Genomic DNA, 15,682 nt, shown 5'->3' with positions numbered 1-15,682 from the left:
GCTCAAAACTATTATTTTAAGTCGCAAATGCGAGTGCGGTGACGGACGGATCGCCACACTGCCATTTTACTCCGCCCGTCACGGCACGCTGTTTGATTGCGTGATCAAAACACGCCACTATTATTCGGCCTTGCTTTTAACTTATTCCACCGAATACCGAATGTGTTTTTTTTTTGCAATATTCGGCCGAATATATTCGGTTACCGAATATTCGGTGCATCCCTAAACACTACCCTGTCGAAAATCGCGCACTACGCCAATGAGTACATAGTGCACATAGTATACTACATAGAAGTGTACTAACGGAAGTATGTGATTTGAGACACACCTTAAGTCAGCCCTTAATAAACAGACAGATTATTCGAAATTTTTTGCACGTGTTGATACAAGAATATGTAAGGCTTGAAACGTTACCTTGTCATGTGGTAAATCCTCTTTTTTTTATTTTTACTAAAACTCACTTGGGAGCTTAATCCAGTGTGCAGCTTTTTCCTTTTTTCCATGTTTATACCTTAGCTAGAACCTGGGCCTCTACTACAGGATGTGCACCCTTTTGAATTTTTTCTACTAGAATATCTACCAGTTTTTATCTATTTCTATGGCAAATTATACCATTTCATTCAGTGGTCCCCATTTTGTATGGCAGAGGGGTGAGGAGTCGTCTGTCATTACTCCGAGCAACAACTGTTAACATTGTATGTGTGTGAGAGATACTTTTCCCAATTCAGACCTTTTGTTTTTCAAATCTAAATGAAGCTGGGTGGTAGGCAGGGATGGACCAGCTGTAGGGGTAGTCATCACTGTGATTAGAGGCAATACCTAAAGAAAGAAAAAAACAACACAACCATTGTAACTGCTATACAACTGCATATGCTCAATTCTTAATCCCAAGACGTTTTGAAAGTAAACAAGTGATTCATGTAGAATGGATTCTTCTCATAAAATGCAGCTAAGGCTCATCATTAACTTTAAGATTTTTATTAAAAATGTGTACTATTAATCTTACCCGGATGAAATACTTTGCCCACAGACATGGTAAAGTATCCATTAGATTTAAAGTGCTGTGGCAGGGTCGTGTAGTTTCCAGAATGTGTTCTCCAATAGGAATTGAAGTCATAGAGCCTGGTCGTGTCTGGTCTCCGACTAGTTAACATGGATGTTCGGCTGGGAGCACACACAGCTTGCTGAGTAAGGAAAAACACACATTTTAAGCAGCCCTCCTCCAGTCAGTTTTACTTCCTGTTTAACGGTTAGTTAACATTCTTTCTTAACAGAGAATGGGGATGTGTCTGACAGTCGGACGTGTTAGTGGTAAACGACTGAAACAAGATTGCAGCTCCAGTTTGGAAAACAGCAATATGGCACTTACTTTGATGAATTTACTGTTTACCAGAGACAACAACTGACACAACAAACCAACTTTCTCTCTTTCACTCGCGCTCTTCTTTACAGTCTCCTCCTGCTGCAGCTTTCAGCTGTGTAGTGAGGAGACACAGTTTGGCTGGTGCTGCACCAGGGAGCCTCACAGCTGCACGCCGAACACAGTCCAGCAAAGGAAAGACAGATATGTTGCCATGGTCTGCTCTTTGAAATGCGGTTATGGGGCATTTCGGAGGGGCACCATCTACTAGCATCAGCTGCTCTCACCTCACCTCAGCACCAACACTGCCCCAGACAGCACCGTGACTCTTTATTTCTCTAACAGGACGTTACATCTTTTTGACTGAAAGTTGTGCACTGACTTGCAGACTTGCAGATTACTATAGTCATACGCCATCTTACAGATTTAGTAACAACATCCTTTTTTTCTTTTCTTTTTTTTACTTTGAGCACAAAATTATTTGTCAAAAAATATTTGGTGAACTGTGTGGCCGATCAACGTTGTCAGGACATGCCTAAGAAAACTACACTGAACAAAAATATAAACGCAACACTTTTGTTTTTGCTCCCATTTTTCATGAGCTGAACTCAAAGATCTAAAACATTTTCTATACACACAAAAGACCATTTCTCACAAATATTGTTCACAAATCTGTCTAAATCTGTGTTAGTGAGCACTTCTCCTTTGCCGAGATAATCCATCCCACCTCACAGGTGTGGCATATCAAGATGCTACAATAAACATACACACCACCAACTGACCTGTGCATATGTATTGAGAAAAACTTGGCTTTTGGATGCCAGTTGATCAATGTTTGGCGATTTTACCACAGAGTCCCCATAACAGCCTAATGACGTCCGCAGATCATCTGCCATGATGAAAAGGACATTTCTCCTCCCTGAAAGCAAAAATATACCACAGTTTATTTATGTTTCTTAAAAATGAGCATATGAAGTGACGAGTTCAGTCGTAGTGTACAGATTTCTGCTGAGGAAAGCTTCCTATCAAGTAGGGGTAAAATGATAGTAAATTAAAAAGTAGGTGCTGACTAACAAGTAAATACAATAAAAAGTACAATGTGATTTAATAAAAGTCCTTCGTGACACTGGAAAACATGTTGCACAGACAATAGCTGAACAGAACTGAGCAGGTTTCACTTCAAACAATATCAAACTTAGTAAGTTTAAATACAAGTAAATCTTACAAAGCACCATTCTATGCGTGAATTAAATTAAACAATGTTCGCTCACTCGTACTGCAGCCACTAAGTAACTATAACAGGCACTCATTAATCGCTAATGTGAGCTAGTTACTGAGATTTACTCCTCAGATAAGAGGAAACCACTTAAATAGTCTACGAGCCAAAAGCCAACCTGTGTCTTTATCATAAAGCTCATGAAGCTTTCAAATATGATGACATTTTCAACAGGTTTGCTCGCTTCCATTCAACATTTGCTCGGTACAAACTCTACCTCTCCTTGCCCCAGCAGCAGGAGCCAGTGCGTGAAGACCCAGGAGGAGAAGCCATACTCGGACACACATGAACATCTTGGTTAGGCGGGGAAAAATAACGACAAGTGTCCCTCAGATAAAGTTTACTTCAAAGTTAATCACGCATCTCCTCTGTGGTTTCAGCCGTCCTCCAGCAAGCGGATATCTAAACAAACGAGCATGTCGTCGTCTTTAAATAACTTCCTGATTATCGCGTTGCCCGATTGAAATGTTCTTATTGGTGCACTCAGCAGCCAGCTCGCCCCGAAACACTAATCAGATTAGTTAAATGACGTGTCAATCATTTTACCGCTCGTATGTTTTTGTTTTTTGTTAACTTCACGCTACCATAGCTGGGAAATGCAGATGAAGAGAGGTCTCACTCTGCACCAATTTAAACTAGATGAATCCTAGTTGAATTCTTTGGAGGGTTTTGAGGGCTTATACTTACATAGTTATATAATCAAATCCTCAAATAAATTAATAAATACATACTCATCTAATTATGCTTTGATAAATGAATAAATAAAAGATATATAATAAAATCCTTGAGCAAATTAATAGAAACAATATGTAATTCAATTCTTAATTTTTACCATAAATAAATAAACCACAAATCAAATTAGACCTTACATCTAGAAATGTTACATTTGTGTATTTATTTATGTATTTATTTATTTATTTATTATTTCTGATTATTTATACATTTGTATATTAAATAATTTACTTATTTATATATTTACACATTTATTTATCTATCTATAATCTATTTATCTATTTTTATATGCTTTCATTTATCAATAGCGTTATGAAGGTAAAGTCGTAACTAAATATATATAAACTAGTCCATACCCATTGGTAGCTTTGTCACCTTCTACCTATGCCAATCCTCAGTGCCTATGTGCAGTTTCACATAGATTGACCACGTCAGTGAGTAGAAAAACATGGGACAGACAGAATGACTGACAGACAGAATGACACACTGACAGTTTCCGTGATTATGTACAGCATACCATACCATGACTTAGTCATACCAAAAATTAGAAGAAAACAACAACATTCGGCCACAGGGGGAGCCACAGGGGGAGCCACAGCGATCGGTCACATTTTAGCTTTTTTTTTTTTTTTTTTAAGATATTTTTTAGGGCTTTTTTTTTGCCTTTAATTGACAGGACAGTAAGGTGGGAGGGGGGGAGAGAGAGAGGGAGAGACAGCAAAGGGCCACAGGCTGGACTCGAACCCGGGCCGCTGCAGCAACAGCTTTGTGCATGGGGCGCCTGCTCTACCACTAAGCCACCGACGCCCCATTTTAGCCATTTTGAAGCATTTTTCTGTTGTTATAGCGCCACCCAGTTGCCAATTAGAGTTAAATTTCTCCAGTCACCTTGAGGCGTCCTGTTCTACATATCTACCAAGTTTAGTAAAAAATCAATATGGCGGTTAGGCCTAGATAAGAAATTAGCTCTCTAGTGCCCCCATTTTGTTTGTTGGGGTCAATAATGGAGGTCACATGTCTACAAAGTTGCGTGGTGATGGGTGAAACCCTTGAGATGTTATACACCTTTATGTGATGAGCCACGCCCTCTGCAATATTCATTGCCTTATAGAAGCTCAGTTTTAGTAAGTTTTCCAACTTTTGCCAAGAGGGAACTTTAGATATTGGTCCCTAGATTATGTTCACCGAGTTTCATGCAGATCGGTCAAACCTCCTAGGAAGAGATCGATTTGAAGTGTTTTTCAAAAAATTCAAAATGGCGAAAAATCTGTTAACTGGAAGTTATGGGTTCTTGAGGCAAATTTGTTCCTCATGAGGAGAGGCATCTCTGTGCAAAGTTTCATGTCTCTACGACATACGGGGCATGAGATATGCCCACTCAAAGTTTGCAATTTCAATAAGTTGCTATAGCGCCCCCCTTTGGCCAATTGATGTAATATTGTTTCATTCGCATCCTCCCATGACCCTCTACCACTGTGCCAAATTTCACATGGACTAACCAAGTCAGTGAGGAGAAAAATGTGGAACAGAGAGACAGAGTTTTCGTCATTATATAGTAAGATACAGTCAAGCCCGAAATTATTCATACCCCTTGCAAATTTTGACTTTTATTCAACCAGCAAGTTTTTTCTTGATTGGAAATGACACAGGCGTCTCCCAGAAGATAATAAGACGATGTACAAGAGGCATCATTGTGGAAAAAAATATTTCTCAGATTTTAATTATATTTGAACAAAAAGTGGCATGTCCAAAATTATTCATACCCTTCTCAATAATCAATAGAAAAGCCTTTATTGGCTATTACAGCAATCAAACGCTTCCTATAATTCCTGACCAGCTTTTTGCATGTCTCCACTGGTATTTTTGCCCATTCATCTTTAGCGATGAGCTCCAACTCTTTCAGGTTGGAGGGTCTCCTTGCCATCACCCTGATCTTTAGCTCCCTCCACAGATTCTCAATTGGATTCAAGTCAGGACTCTAGCTGGGCCACTGCAAAACGTTAATGTTTTTGTCCGCTAACCATTTCTTCACCACTTTTGCTGTGTGTTTTGGGTCGTTGTCGTGCTGAAATGTCCACTGGTGCCCAAGGCCAAGTTTCTCTGCAGACTGCCTGATGTTGTTGTTGAGAATCTTGATGTATTGCTCTTTTTTCATGGTGCCGTTTACTGTGATTAGGTTCCCTGGTCCATTGGCTGAAAAACACCCCCAAAGTATTAGGTTCCCACCACCATGTTTGACAGTGGGGATGGTGTTCTTAGGGTTGAAGGCTTCTCCTTTTTTACGCCAAATGAAGGATACATCATTGTGGCCAAACAATTCAATTTTTGTTTCATCTGACCATAAAACAAAAGACCAGAAGTCTTCTTCTTTGTCCAGATGAGCATTTGCAAAGGCCAAGCGGGCTTTTGTGTGCCTTATCTGGAGAAGTGGCGTCCTCCTTGGTCTGCGTCCGTGGAACCCAGCAGTGTGCAGTGTCCGTTGGACTGTCTGCCTTGAGATGTTGCCACCAGCAGAGCCCAGATTCACCAGGATGGCCTTGGTAGTGATCCTTGGATTCTTTTTCACCTCTCTCACTATCCTCCTGGCCAGCACAAGTGTCACTTTTGGCTTCCGACCACGTCCTCTGAGATTTTCTACAGTGCGGAACGTCTTATATTTTTTAATAATACTTTGCACTGTAGCCACTGGTACTTGAAAACATTTAGATATGGCCTTGTAGCCCTTTCCTGACTTGTGAGCAGCCGCAGGTCCTCAGTGAGCTCCTTTGTCTTAGCCATGACTGTCCACAAACCAATTTAAACAGCTGTTTCCAATGAATCAGGGTAATTAGGATGCTTTAGAACAGCTTGGACTATTTGGAATGGTATAGAACTTTGGATTTTCCTATAGACTGTGACAGTTTGCAAAGGGTATGAATAATTTTGGACATGCCACTTTTTGTTCAAATGTAAATAAAAGCTGAGAAATATTTTTTTCCACAATGATGCCTCTTGTATGTCGTCTTATTATCTTCTGGGAGACACCTGTGTCATTTCCAATCAAGAAAAAACTTGCTGGTTGAGTAAAAGTGACTTTAAGTCAAAATTTGCCAGGGGTATGAATAATTTCGGGCTTGACTGTACATAACCAATTATATAACTCAGTGCTCAAATAAATGCACAATTATATAATAAAATGCTTAATAAATATTTGAATAATAATTTGCTCAAGTAAATAAATAAATAAATTATTATATCTACCTTATTCCTGGGGACGCTACGGTAAAAATAATTGGATGCAACTTCCGGTGAACAATAATGAACTCTCAGAATCGCTGTTGAAAGATTATGGTATTGGTAAATTACCACAGACGCCTGTGTCTCTATATTAAAGAATATAACGTTATTGAGAAACATTTAAAAATATTTCACAGTGGGGAAAATTGGGAGAAAGGAGAGCACATGCAGGAGGCTCCAGCTCCACGTTAGCTGAGTGTAGTTGAGTGAGTCGTTTCACAAATAGACGATCTTTGGCCACAAGCTGCAGCACGAAACATGGCGGATACCGGGAGTAAACGTGAAGCTGGTGGTGCTGGATCTGATGAATTGTCTCAGAGAGTCAAGAGGGTCAAAACTGATAGTGAAAATGGTGCAGGAGATGTTAAGGAACATGAATCTGAAAAGATTCTGTCTGAGTTTACAACAACCAGCGTCTTGAGTGATTCTGCCCGGGAGAAAAACATCTTCATCCACGGAAAGGTCAGCTACCTTAGCTAACTCTGACTGTTGGAACTCAGCTGAGAGTTATTATTGGTAACGTTAAGTTAGAGGGAAATGCTATTGTTGTATTCAGTCTGAGTGGTGTGGGTAGTTTTGTGCAGGAATAATGGAAGTGACTTCCGGTTCCATATTTCAAAATAAGTTTGCATTATCACTATGGGGACGACATGCACTATCGTTAATTTTTGTGCACCATTCAGCAATAAGAAAATCATGAACACAACTTTTTCAGAAATAAGAATAACAAAAACAAAATTTGACACCAAAAGGAACATAATAAAAATGAGATGATAGATGATAATCAGACTTTGGACAATCAACCAGCTTAATTTTGAATTTAATTTAGTATATGACGATATATTAGGGACTGTGAAAGTGAAAGTGAAAAGTTGCTGAAGTTGGAAAAAAAAAAAAGGAAACATTGTTTTTTCAGTCGTGTTGGGCACGCTGGTTAGTTTGTGCAAGCAGTTCATTTCTGGCCAAATTTAAAATGAGAAGAATGTGATGTCGATGAAACATCATTATCTATCATCAGATTTGGTGAAATGTTTGTTTATTTTCTGACAGTGCTCATTGCACATGATGTGTCCAAGGACCGTCTTAAATTTGAAAATCCAACGATGATTTCTGTTTTTACAGTTTCTGGCTATGATAAAGATAAAGAAAGATAAAGAAAACATGCCTTTTTTGCAGTAAAGGAAATACAACTATTTAAAATATGTATACACCTCCCTTACACCAAAATAAAAAAACACATAAGTCCCTCCTCAGTGCTTAAAAAATTATTTGACATGCCTCCTTCTTTTTGCACCACCCTTTCCCCCCTCATAAATAGCCAACAGTCCTTTAGTGTTTTATGTCTTTATTCATGAAAAAGAACACCTGTCCCTTAGGGTTACTGTCATTTCCACCCCACTATACAAATATAAATTCTGAAATGTGTGCAGAAATCACACAGTTGAATGTGTCCTCACCAGCTTGCAGATCAGGAGGCTGTGGTGATCCTGGAGAAGACTCCCATCAGAGAGGACACCCTGGCTGAGCTCTTCAGTGGTTCCAAGCTGAAACTGGAGATGAGGAACGACATCTACAGCACATATTGGCTACAGGCCCCCCCTCAGCTCAACGGTAGGGTCGGGAAAAATAAACTGAGTGAAGATATTGTGAGGCCAGCAGCCACTTTGGCCAGCCAGACCAATGTTTGTTAGACTGTGTGCTTCTGTTTTGCAGATATTAAGACCACAGTCGTGTGTCCAGCCACAGAGAAGCATGTAAAGAAATACCAGCGTCAGGAGAGCTTCCTGGTGGAGGAGACGGGGAAGGACTACCAGTCCATCACTTTGCCCTACATTCAGAAGCAGAGTTTCAGTGTGCAGGTCAGCGTCCTGAAATCTCCCCCTCTGCTGCATTAGTTACATGCTTGTGCTGGCATCTTGATGCATACATGTGAATATACAGCAGTATCTGTGGATTAACATCCCTTTCACCCCCTAGTGGGTACACAACATCCTGGAGAAGAAGGCAGAGGCTGACAGGATAGTTTATGAAGATCCTGACCCAGCGGTTGGCTTTGTCCTTCTTCCAGATTTCAAATGGGACCAGAAACAGGTGACGCATATGTTAGCGTTGTGATTGCATACATCTAAACTGTCAGGATTAAAACCTTTTCTCCTGGTATGAGAATTAAAATGTCAAAACTCAATTGTGAAATCAAGCAACTGAATGTTTTCCTGCTGATCATCAAATATATAGGAAGACCATGACTTTAGTTAGTACCTAAAGATTTTTAGGCCCCTGAACTTTGCAGTTTTACAATATTTGTCTTCTTTCAGGTTGATAATTTATACCTGATTGCCATAGCACATCAGAGAGACATCAAGAGTCTCAGAGACCTGACGTCAGAGCATCTACCACTGCTGCAGAACATCTTCCACAAAGGAAAGGTGAGGATACAGTGTCACCTCAGGGTGACTTCCTGGAGAAAAAAAGAGCAGAAAACATCCTCTTCTTCCAGCAGCTGCCATTAATGTGACCTTGAATATTATAATCATTATCTTAAACCAGTTGTACTTTCCATTTCAGAGAGTTAGGACAAGATATAGCTGTTAATAATTAGAGACAAAAGCCTTGGGCATGTTTCATGATGGTGAACATACAGAAAGAGTTACAATACCTGTTTCACTGTGCCTCAGGAGGCCATCCTGCAGCGCTACAACCTTCCAGCCAGTAAGCTGAGAGTCTACCTGCACTACCAACCGTCGTATTACCACCTCCACGTCCACTTCACCAAGCTGGGCTATGAAGCGCCGGGCTGCGGCGTGGAGAGGGCCCACCTCCTCGCAGACGTTATCCAAAACCTCCAGTCTGACGCGCAGTTCTACAAAACCCGGACCCTGTACTTCCCCCTGAGGGCAGATGACGGACTGCTGAGCAAGTTCAAAGAGGCGGGGAGGCTGTAACGTACAGTCTCATGTAGATTCCCATTCACAGTGTGTTTTTTGATAGTGTCAGACCAGGTCCAATAACCTTCTTTGTGTTTTTTTAATCTGATTGGTTAACAAATGGCTGTTTCCTCTGTCCACAGTAACACTGCTGGCCAGTCAGCTTACCCTACTGTCAGTGTCTGTGTGTACAGATTGGTTGTTTGTTACAAATATCATCTCTCTGAAAGAGATTTTTCTATCAGTGTCAATTCATAACTCAGGTTTGTAGTATAATCCAGAACATAAATAATTGGAGTATTTCACACATTGATAATGCTGCGTTCACATGGAATCCAGCAGACGGTAAATGGTTAACCAGATATCACCTTAGTGGATGAGAGCATGACGGTAAAATTAGGTGAGGCCAGCAGGGAATAAGGGCAACTGTAACGCCAGACAGCATTGCCCTTCAAAGTTAAAATATTTTAACTTGATGCTGTCCTCCATCACAGAATGTACACGCAGACATTACGTAGCTCCTTCAGACGAACAGAAAACACAGGCCACCTAGGCAATTCCTGGATGTTGCTAGAAAAACAACATAAAATAACAGACAAACAATTTTATTTTGTGTATTTTATTCTATTTTTTGTAAACAATAAAGCATGACCATGGCAACATATTGTCATGTTTCCCTTTTACCGTCCTGCCACTCTGTTAGACTCTTTGTTTTTCCTGTGCTGTCTGAAAGATGCTGTCCGTCTGCTGTCTACCCTCTTAATATTTTATACATATTTGGATACATCATTTGTACGTTTGACTTTAATCCCTTATGAAGGTGTTGACATGAGTCAGGCTCTGTTTTCATGTTTTTCAGATGTTTTCTACGTAAGTGAATTAAAGAGGTTTTGTTTTTTCTACTCAGTCAGTTGATGTCATCACTTGTTTGGAACATTTCAGAGGGTTTTTTTTGTTTATGTTTTTTTAATCCGATGAAGTAAAGTGGTAGATGACTTAAGGTGAAGCACATTTCTTTTGTATGGCACCCTACAAACACAGAGGCAAGCCAAACCACCAAGATTATAGCAAGTTTCATTTTCAAAATCATGTTGACATTATTAACCCAGCCACAACACTAGATGGCAGCATTGATTCCAAAAAGAATCCAGCTTTGCCACTGAAACCATCCCACTGGATAACAAACTCCAGCTTTTATACTGGTAACAAACTGGGATTTCTGATTTTGTCTCTTTTATTTACAAAAAGAGAATATATGGTGTGTTAAATGCCATACTTCTGCAGTTCATATAAACACAAGGATATCATTTTCCACCAAACTATATTTAACCTCAGCCAGCTGACATACTGTTGGACCTGAAGTACCGTGTTTAGTTAGATTGATACCTACAATGCCAGAGGTTCACAGCTACATGCTGCTCAGTGAAGCAGACACGCTGTATAGTCCAGTCAATCTGATCAGAGAGGACGTGACAGTAGATGGATTGTTCAGCTTTACAAGCAAAGATATGTTCAGACCTGAAACATGATGAAAGTCTTTGTTAACAAGGACGTGTCTCACAGCGGGCATCACTTTCTTATCTCATCAGAAGTCAGTTGGGCGGCGCTCTGCTTTGTGACTAAGGTGCATTCGGGTGTTCCTCGTAAAACTGTAAACTAATTAACACGACCCAAAGCTGTCAGGGAATAAAATGAGAAAATATTCCTTATCCATCATTATGCCCAGGCACCGTGTCAACGACCCTTGAGTGATCTGTAAAACCTTAAGAAGCAACAAGTTTTTTAAGGTTAAAATTCTAAAATAAATAAATAAAATAAATTCAGTGGAAGTTGGCAGAGTTTCAGGTTTAAACGTTGCAGCAGGCTAATAATAATAATAATAATAATATTTTTTTTAAAAATCTGAATCTCAGTAGATGCCCTACAAATGAAATGCGTCAGAAATAAACAATATAATTCAGTCTGTCAACATTTAATGACTTCAGTGTCGCAACTGAATCAGCAGCCACTCAGAAATAGCCTTGGTGGTCGAATATTTAGAATATCAGATACCATACAAGATGAAACATACTATATCATCCTGTAAGCCACATTGGTAGCTGCTTAGGTGTAAAAGCAAGAAGACAAAATCTGCAAATTTGCACATACCAATTTCTCTTAATGCTTGTTGTTTAGTATTATTGTTTCTTGTTTTATTTGTGTGGCTTTCTCATTAGCTCATATTTTTGTTGGAAATAAATACAATAATCATGAAAGATAATAACAATAACAACAATAGCAAATAATATTTTATTTAGTAATATTTTTTTGGTGGTAGTGAGGGGTGGATCTTATCTAAGGCCCTGGATGTGCAAGGTCTGGCACTGTACTATACAGTATGTTGCACTAGACTCACAAACTCTAACTAGGCTGTATCAGATAAACTGGTCACAAAAAAAGTTATTCTAATATTACTTTTAATTATTTATTTATTTTTGACAGTTTTATACTAACATGATTCTTGTTTAATGTAAATGTATTGAAGTGTGGGCTATCAAATTCTGTTACAAACCTAAAGCTAGAGTGTGACAAATGGATTATTTTTGTTTGTTTTTTTGTTTTGTTTCGTTTTTTAATATTCAATTTTGTTTGTCGTGATCTTAGAATCACGGTTTACCCTTTTGTTGGCTACTTCTGTACATCTACATAAACGAGTAGAGTTGGAACTCGGGAGATTCCGAGCAGCCTGTGAACGCAGCACCGCGGAGCAGCGGACTCAGGGCTGGACTGAGACAAATAATCCAATCATTAGTCCACTAACAGCGCTCATGTCTTGGTTTCAGTCTCTGCGGGATGAGTTCACTTTGAGACCGTTTGAGCTTGAGCAGACACAGTAAGTATCCCGCCGTGTTTATGGTGAGCTGTGACAGCACTGCAGCTCTGTGACTGAGTGACAAACTTTGGCTGTAATGTGTGCGGGAGATGAGTTATTGGGCTGCGGGGAACTATGACGTTTGATCGATACATGCGGTCGATATCATGTCCTACAATGCTTTGCTTTTGTTTGTGCATCGGTTGAAGTTTGTTGAGCGAGGAAAAAAGCGTGTTTGGATCATGATTTACTGGCAGCACTGTGGCGATGTAGGTGGCCTGGTTTGAGCTGTAATTATTCTGAAGAGTTCTTGAAGTCCATTAGTGAGTCTGAAGGGTTTTCTTTGAGACATCTCTGGGATATTCTGAGAACTGATTTTGCTGTGATGAAGCCTCTATGTGCAGACTTTACAAAACTGTTGGCTAAACTGTAAGTTTGGGTGTTGGTAATCAGAGAAAACTTCACAAACAAAGATTTGTGCTTTCCATTACATAATTCAATCCCATTTTAATTGGTTGTGTTCAGTTTAGAGGTCACCATCTATTATGATAGATCCTGTATTAATTTGACTCATTAAGATGCATTTCAGGTTGGAATCCATCCCACAAGTATGTTTGGGGTTTAAACTGGCTAATCTGTCAATAGGACCCAGGTTATAATCCACATCAGCTCTTAAATGTAACATAGAAGAGATGTTCTTTGCATATGTATTTCCTAAAAGTATTTAAAGTCCAACTGTTTGTCCCTGTTTCTTTTTTTATTTTATTTTAGAACTACATTTCAAATCATTCTGCTTTTTCTTTCTCCACCATACTGTAATACTGTGAGCTCACACACACTCACACCCTCCGTGTGACAGTGTGTGTGTGTGAGCTCAGTGTTTGGTAGCGAGAGGTCAAGGACGGTCCCGCTTAAACAGTTATCTTTCACTGTGTGGGAACCGCTGTAATCCTGAACACAGACACTGACAGCCTCAGAATAGACTCATGTTGTCTGTCAGTGAAGAGGATGAAAGGCTCTATTGATCTGGGATCTGCTGATCTGATCCACATGAGGATGTACTGAAGCACAATGTGGACGTCTGATTGCAGTGTTTCTATGTGGCAGTAAAGCAAACACACAGCCTCCACAGCCCTGATAAATGATGATGTTAGACGAGGCATTTGCTGTAAATCGAGTTAGCATTATTAGGATACATGAGCTTAAGGGCATCAGCGCTGGTAATCTGACTGAGAAGCTGATAAATATGCCTCTGTGTATGCGTGTGTGTGTGTGTGTGTGTGTGTGTGTGTGTGTGTGTGTGTGGCCTGTCAACTGTCACAGCTTTCCTGATTAGAAGGCTGATCAGCTCATCTGTCATTGGGTCATTGAACAAACCCTCAGAGGTTTTACAGGGACTTCCTGTTTACTGTTCCTCTCTGTGAGGAAATCCTATCATGATAACACACCGATACATAATTAGACATTAGACATGTAGCTGTGTCCTGCTCAGTGTGTAACTGAATGCTCTCTGCTACATGTGTATGTTTGTTGTGGTGCCTGTATCTTCCACACTGTTGGGTCCATAAAGCAAGCACACTAGAGACTCACGGTGGCCAAGCACGGCTGACTGACTAACTTCTGACCTCTGCTATTTTGAATAGGAATAAAATTGGTGTAATTGCGCGGCTCCTCTAGACTTACCAAATGATATTGGATCAAATGGATCCAGATAGTGAAAGGAGTCATTTCTTGTGGGTTGTGATGCTCAATCCACTGATTTACAGTTGTCTCTTTCACAATGAAAGTCAAGGGGAAAAAGTCTTTTTGGGCCAAATGGCACCACATGACAGACCCAGAAGTTGTAATTTCATGTTTGGCCCCATGTCATATTGGCTTTAAAATCCAGTGCTGTTTATGCAGGCTTGATTTCAGTACAAGAAGTCAAAAAATCAAGATGTTGTTAGCAAGCAGTTCTAGCCAGGTTAGGAAAACCAGTTGTTAACAACGTATTACCCTGCATTTTGTGCATACAAACACCATCAACATGTCCACAGATGAGACACAAATAAGGCAAAAGTGTTAATAAACATTACTTCAGTGTTCACTACTGTTGATGTGCAGCGCAGCCATCTTGGATTTCGAGGTCAGAAAGTTGGAAATCCGTCTTCAGGGGGCATTCCAGTTGAAATGTCCAACTGGGATCTCAGTCATTATGACAGTGCAAACAGAACAAAAGTTGTATAATTTTTTGTGTGACTCAGGAGGGCATTTACCAGACAGAGAGCGTCCAACAAAATGATCTGATGATTGGTTGTATTAAATGTACAATGTATTGTTTTTGGAGTTTGACCTCCGCAAGGGATTAAAAGTCAAGATATCTCTGCCTCTGATACACCGATTTTAGTTTTTTGGGGTTTTTTTGGTTTTGAAAAAAATCTGTCCCTATCTGTGATCCCCAACTTAAAAGAAGTATAATAGTAAATCACTGGAGTGGCCCTTTAATAATGGGTTGACATGTTAGGTTTACATGTATGCGATCATGTGGGTCAGGAAGACTACACATTGCTGTTAATTTCATTTATACAGCGCTTTAAAAAGCAAACAGGTTTTGCACCAAAGTTCTTCACAAAGACATATATATGTATACACATAAAAGTGCAAACATGAATGAGGCAAGAGTAGAATAGAAACAAGTTTAAACACAATTTAAACCCAGAGAATCACATAAAAATAGAAAAACACATTAAACACAATTAAAATCTATAGAGCAAAAAGGGTCCTGAGGTGCACCTTGAAAGCATGCCATGGTGGGTGGATACGAGCAGTCTGGTGGTGCTGTGAGGGATGAGAAGTTCTGAGATATATGTAGGGGTGAGACCTGAAGTTTATCCTGAAATGAACGGGGAGCCAGTGTAAGGATGCAAGGGTAGGGTGATGTGGTCTTGTTTTTTGGACCTTGTTCATAACTGGGCAGCAGCATTTTGGATTAGTTGTAAACAGGAAATGGTAGTCTGAGAAATGTGAGGTAGAGGGGGTTACAGTAGTCCAGCCTGGATGATAATAGTGCTTAAATGACTCTATAAATCAGAGGGTGATAGGAAATGCATAATATTGGAGATGGTTCTGAGTTTGAAGAGGCTGGACCTGACGCGTAGATCACCATTTAACGTAACACCCAGGTTTTTAGCATGTGGTCTGACGTAGGCCGAAAGGTGATTGAGGTTATAGGCAACAACAGTGGTAATGATGTGGGGGGCCAAAGAGTAAGATCTCTGTCTTGT

At 39.9% G+C, this 15,682-nt stretch overlaps 3 protein-coding genes across 3 annotated transcripts in view; 2 read left to right on the top strand and 1 right to left on the bottom strand.

The window, feature by feature from the left end:
- The window catches only part of ids (iduronate 2-sulfatase), a 28,132-nt gene extending 24,928 nt beyond the window's left edge, over positions 1 to 3,204 (bottom strand). The window contains exons 1-4 of the mRNA XM_050043038.1: positions 2,854 to 3,204; positions 2,143 to 2,279; positions 1,007 to 1,184; positions 731 to 819 (exon numbers count right to left, since the gene is read on the bottom strand). Of these exons, the coding sequence (XP_049898995.1) occupies positions 731 to 819; positions 1,007 to 1,184; positions 2,143 to 2,279; positions 2,854 to 2,929 (480 nt within the window). The 5' untranslated portion in view covers positions 2,930 to 3,204. The remainder of the gene's footprint in view (positions 1 to 730; positions 820 to 1,006; positions 1,185 to 2,142; positions 2,280 to 2,853) is intronic.
- A 3,621-nt stretch (positions 3,205 to 6,825) lies between these two features.
- Positions 6,826 to 10,470, top strand: dcps (decapping enzyme, scavenger). Its single transcript, XM_050043142.1, has 6 exons — positions 6,826 to 7,106; positions 8,105 to 8,255; positions 8,358 to 8,503; positions 8,622 to 8,735; positions 8,960 to 9,070; positions 9,320 to 10,470. Exons 1-6 carry the CDS (start codon positions 6,903 to 6,905, stop codon positions 9,584 to 9,586), a joined length of 993 nt encoding a protein of 330 aa, XP_049899099.1. The 5' UTR covers positions 6,826 to 6,902; the 3' UTR covers positions 9,587 to 10,470.
- Positions 10,471 to 12,306: 1,836 nt separating this feature from the next.
- Positions 12,307 to 15,682, top strand: part of zgc:66433 (uncharacterized protein LOC321250 homolog) — a 71,932-nt gene continuing 68,556 nt past the window's right edge. Inside the window, exon 1 of the mRNA XM_050042124.1 lies at positions 12,307 to 12,440. Coding sequence (XP_049898081.1) covers positions 12,376 to 12,440 — 65 coding nt within the window. The 5' untranslated portion in view covers positions 12,307 to 12,375. The remainder of the gene's footprint in view (positions 12,441 to 15,682) is intronic.

Source organism: Epinephelus moara, chromosome 4 (assembly GCF_006386435.1).
Source record: "Epinephelus moara isolate mb chromosome 4, YSFRI_EMoa_1.0, whole genome shotgun sequence".
NCBI classification, from domain to species: Eukaryota; Metazoa; Chordata; class Actinopteri; order Perciformes; family Serranidae; genus Epinephelus; species Epinephelus moara.
This window is presented reverse-complemented; position numbering and strand designations above follow the sequence as displayed.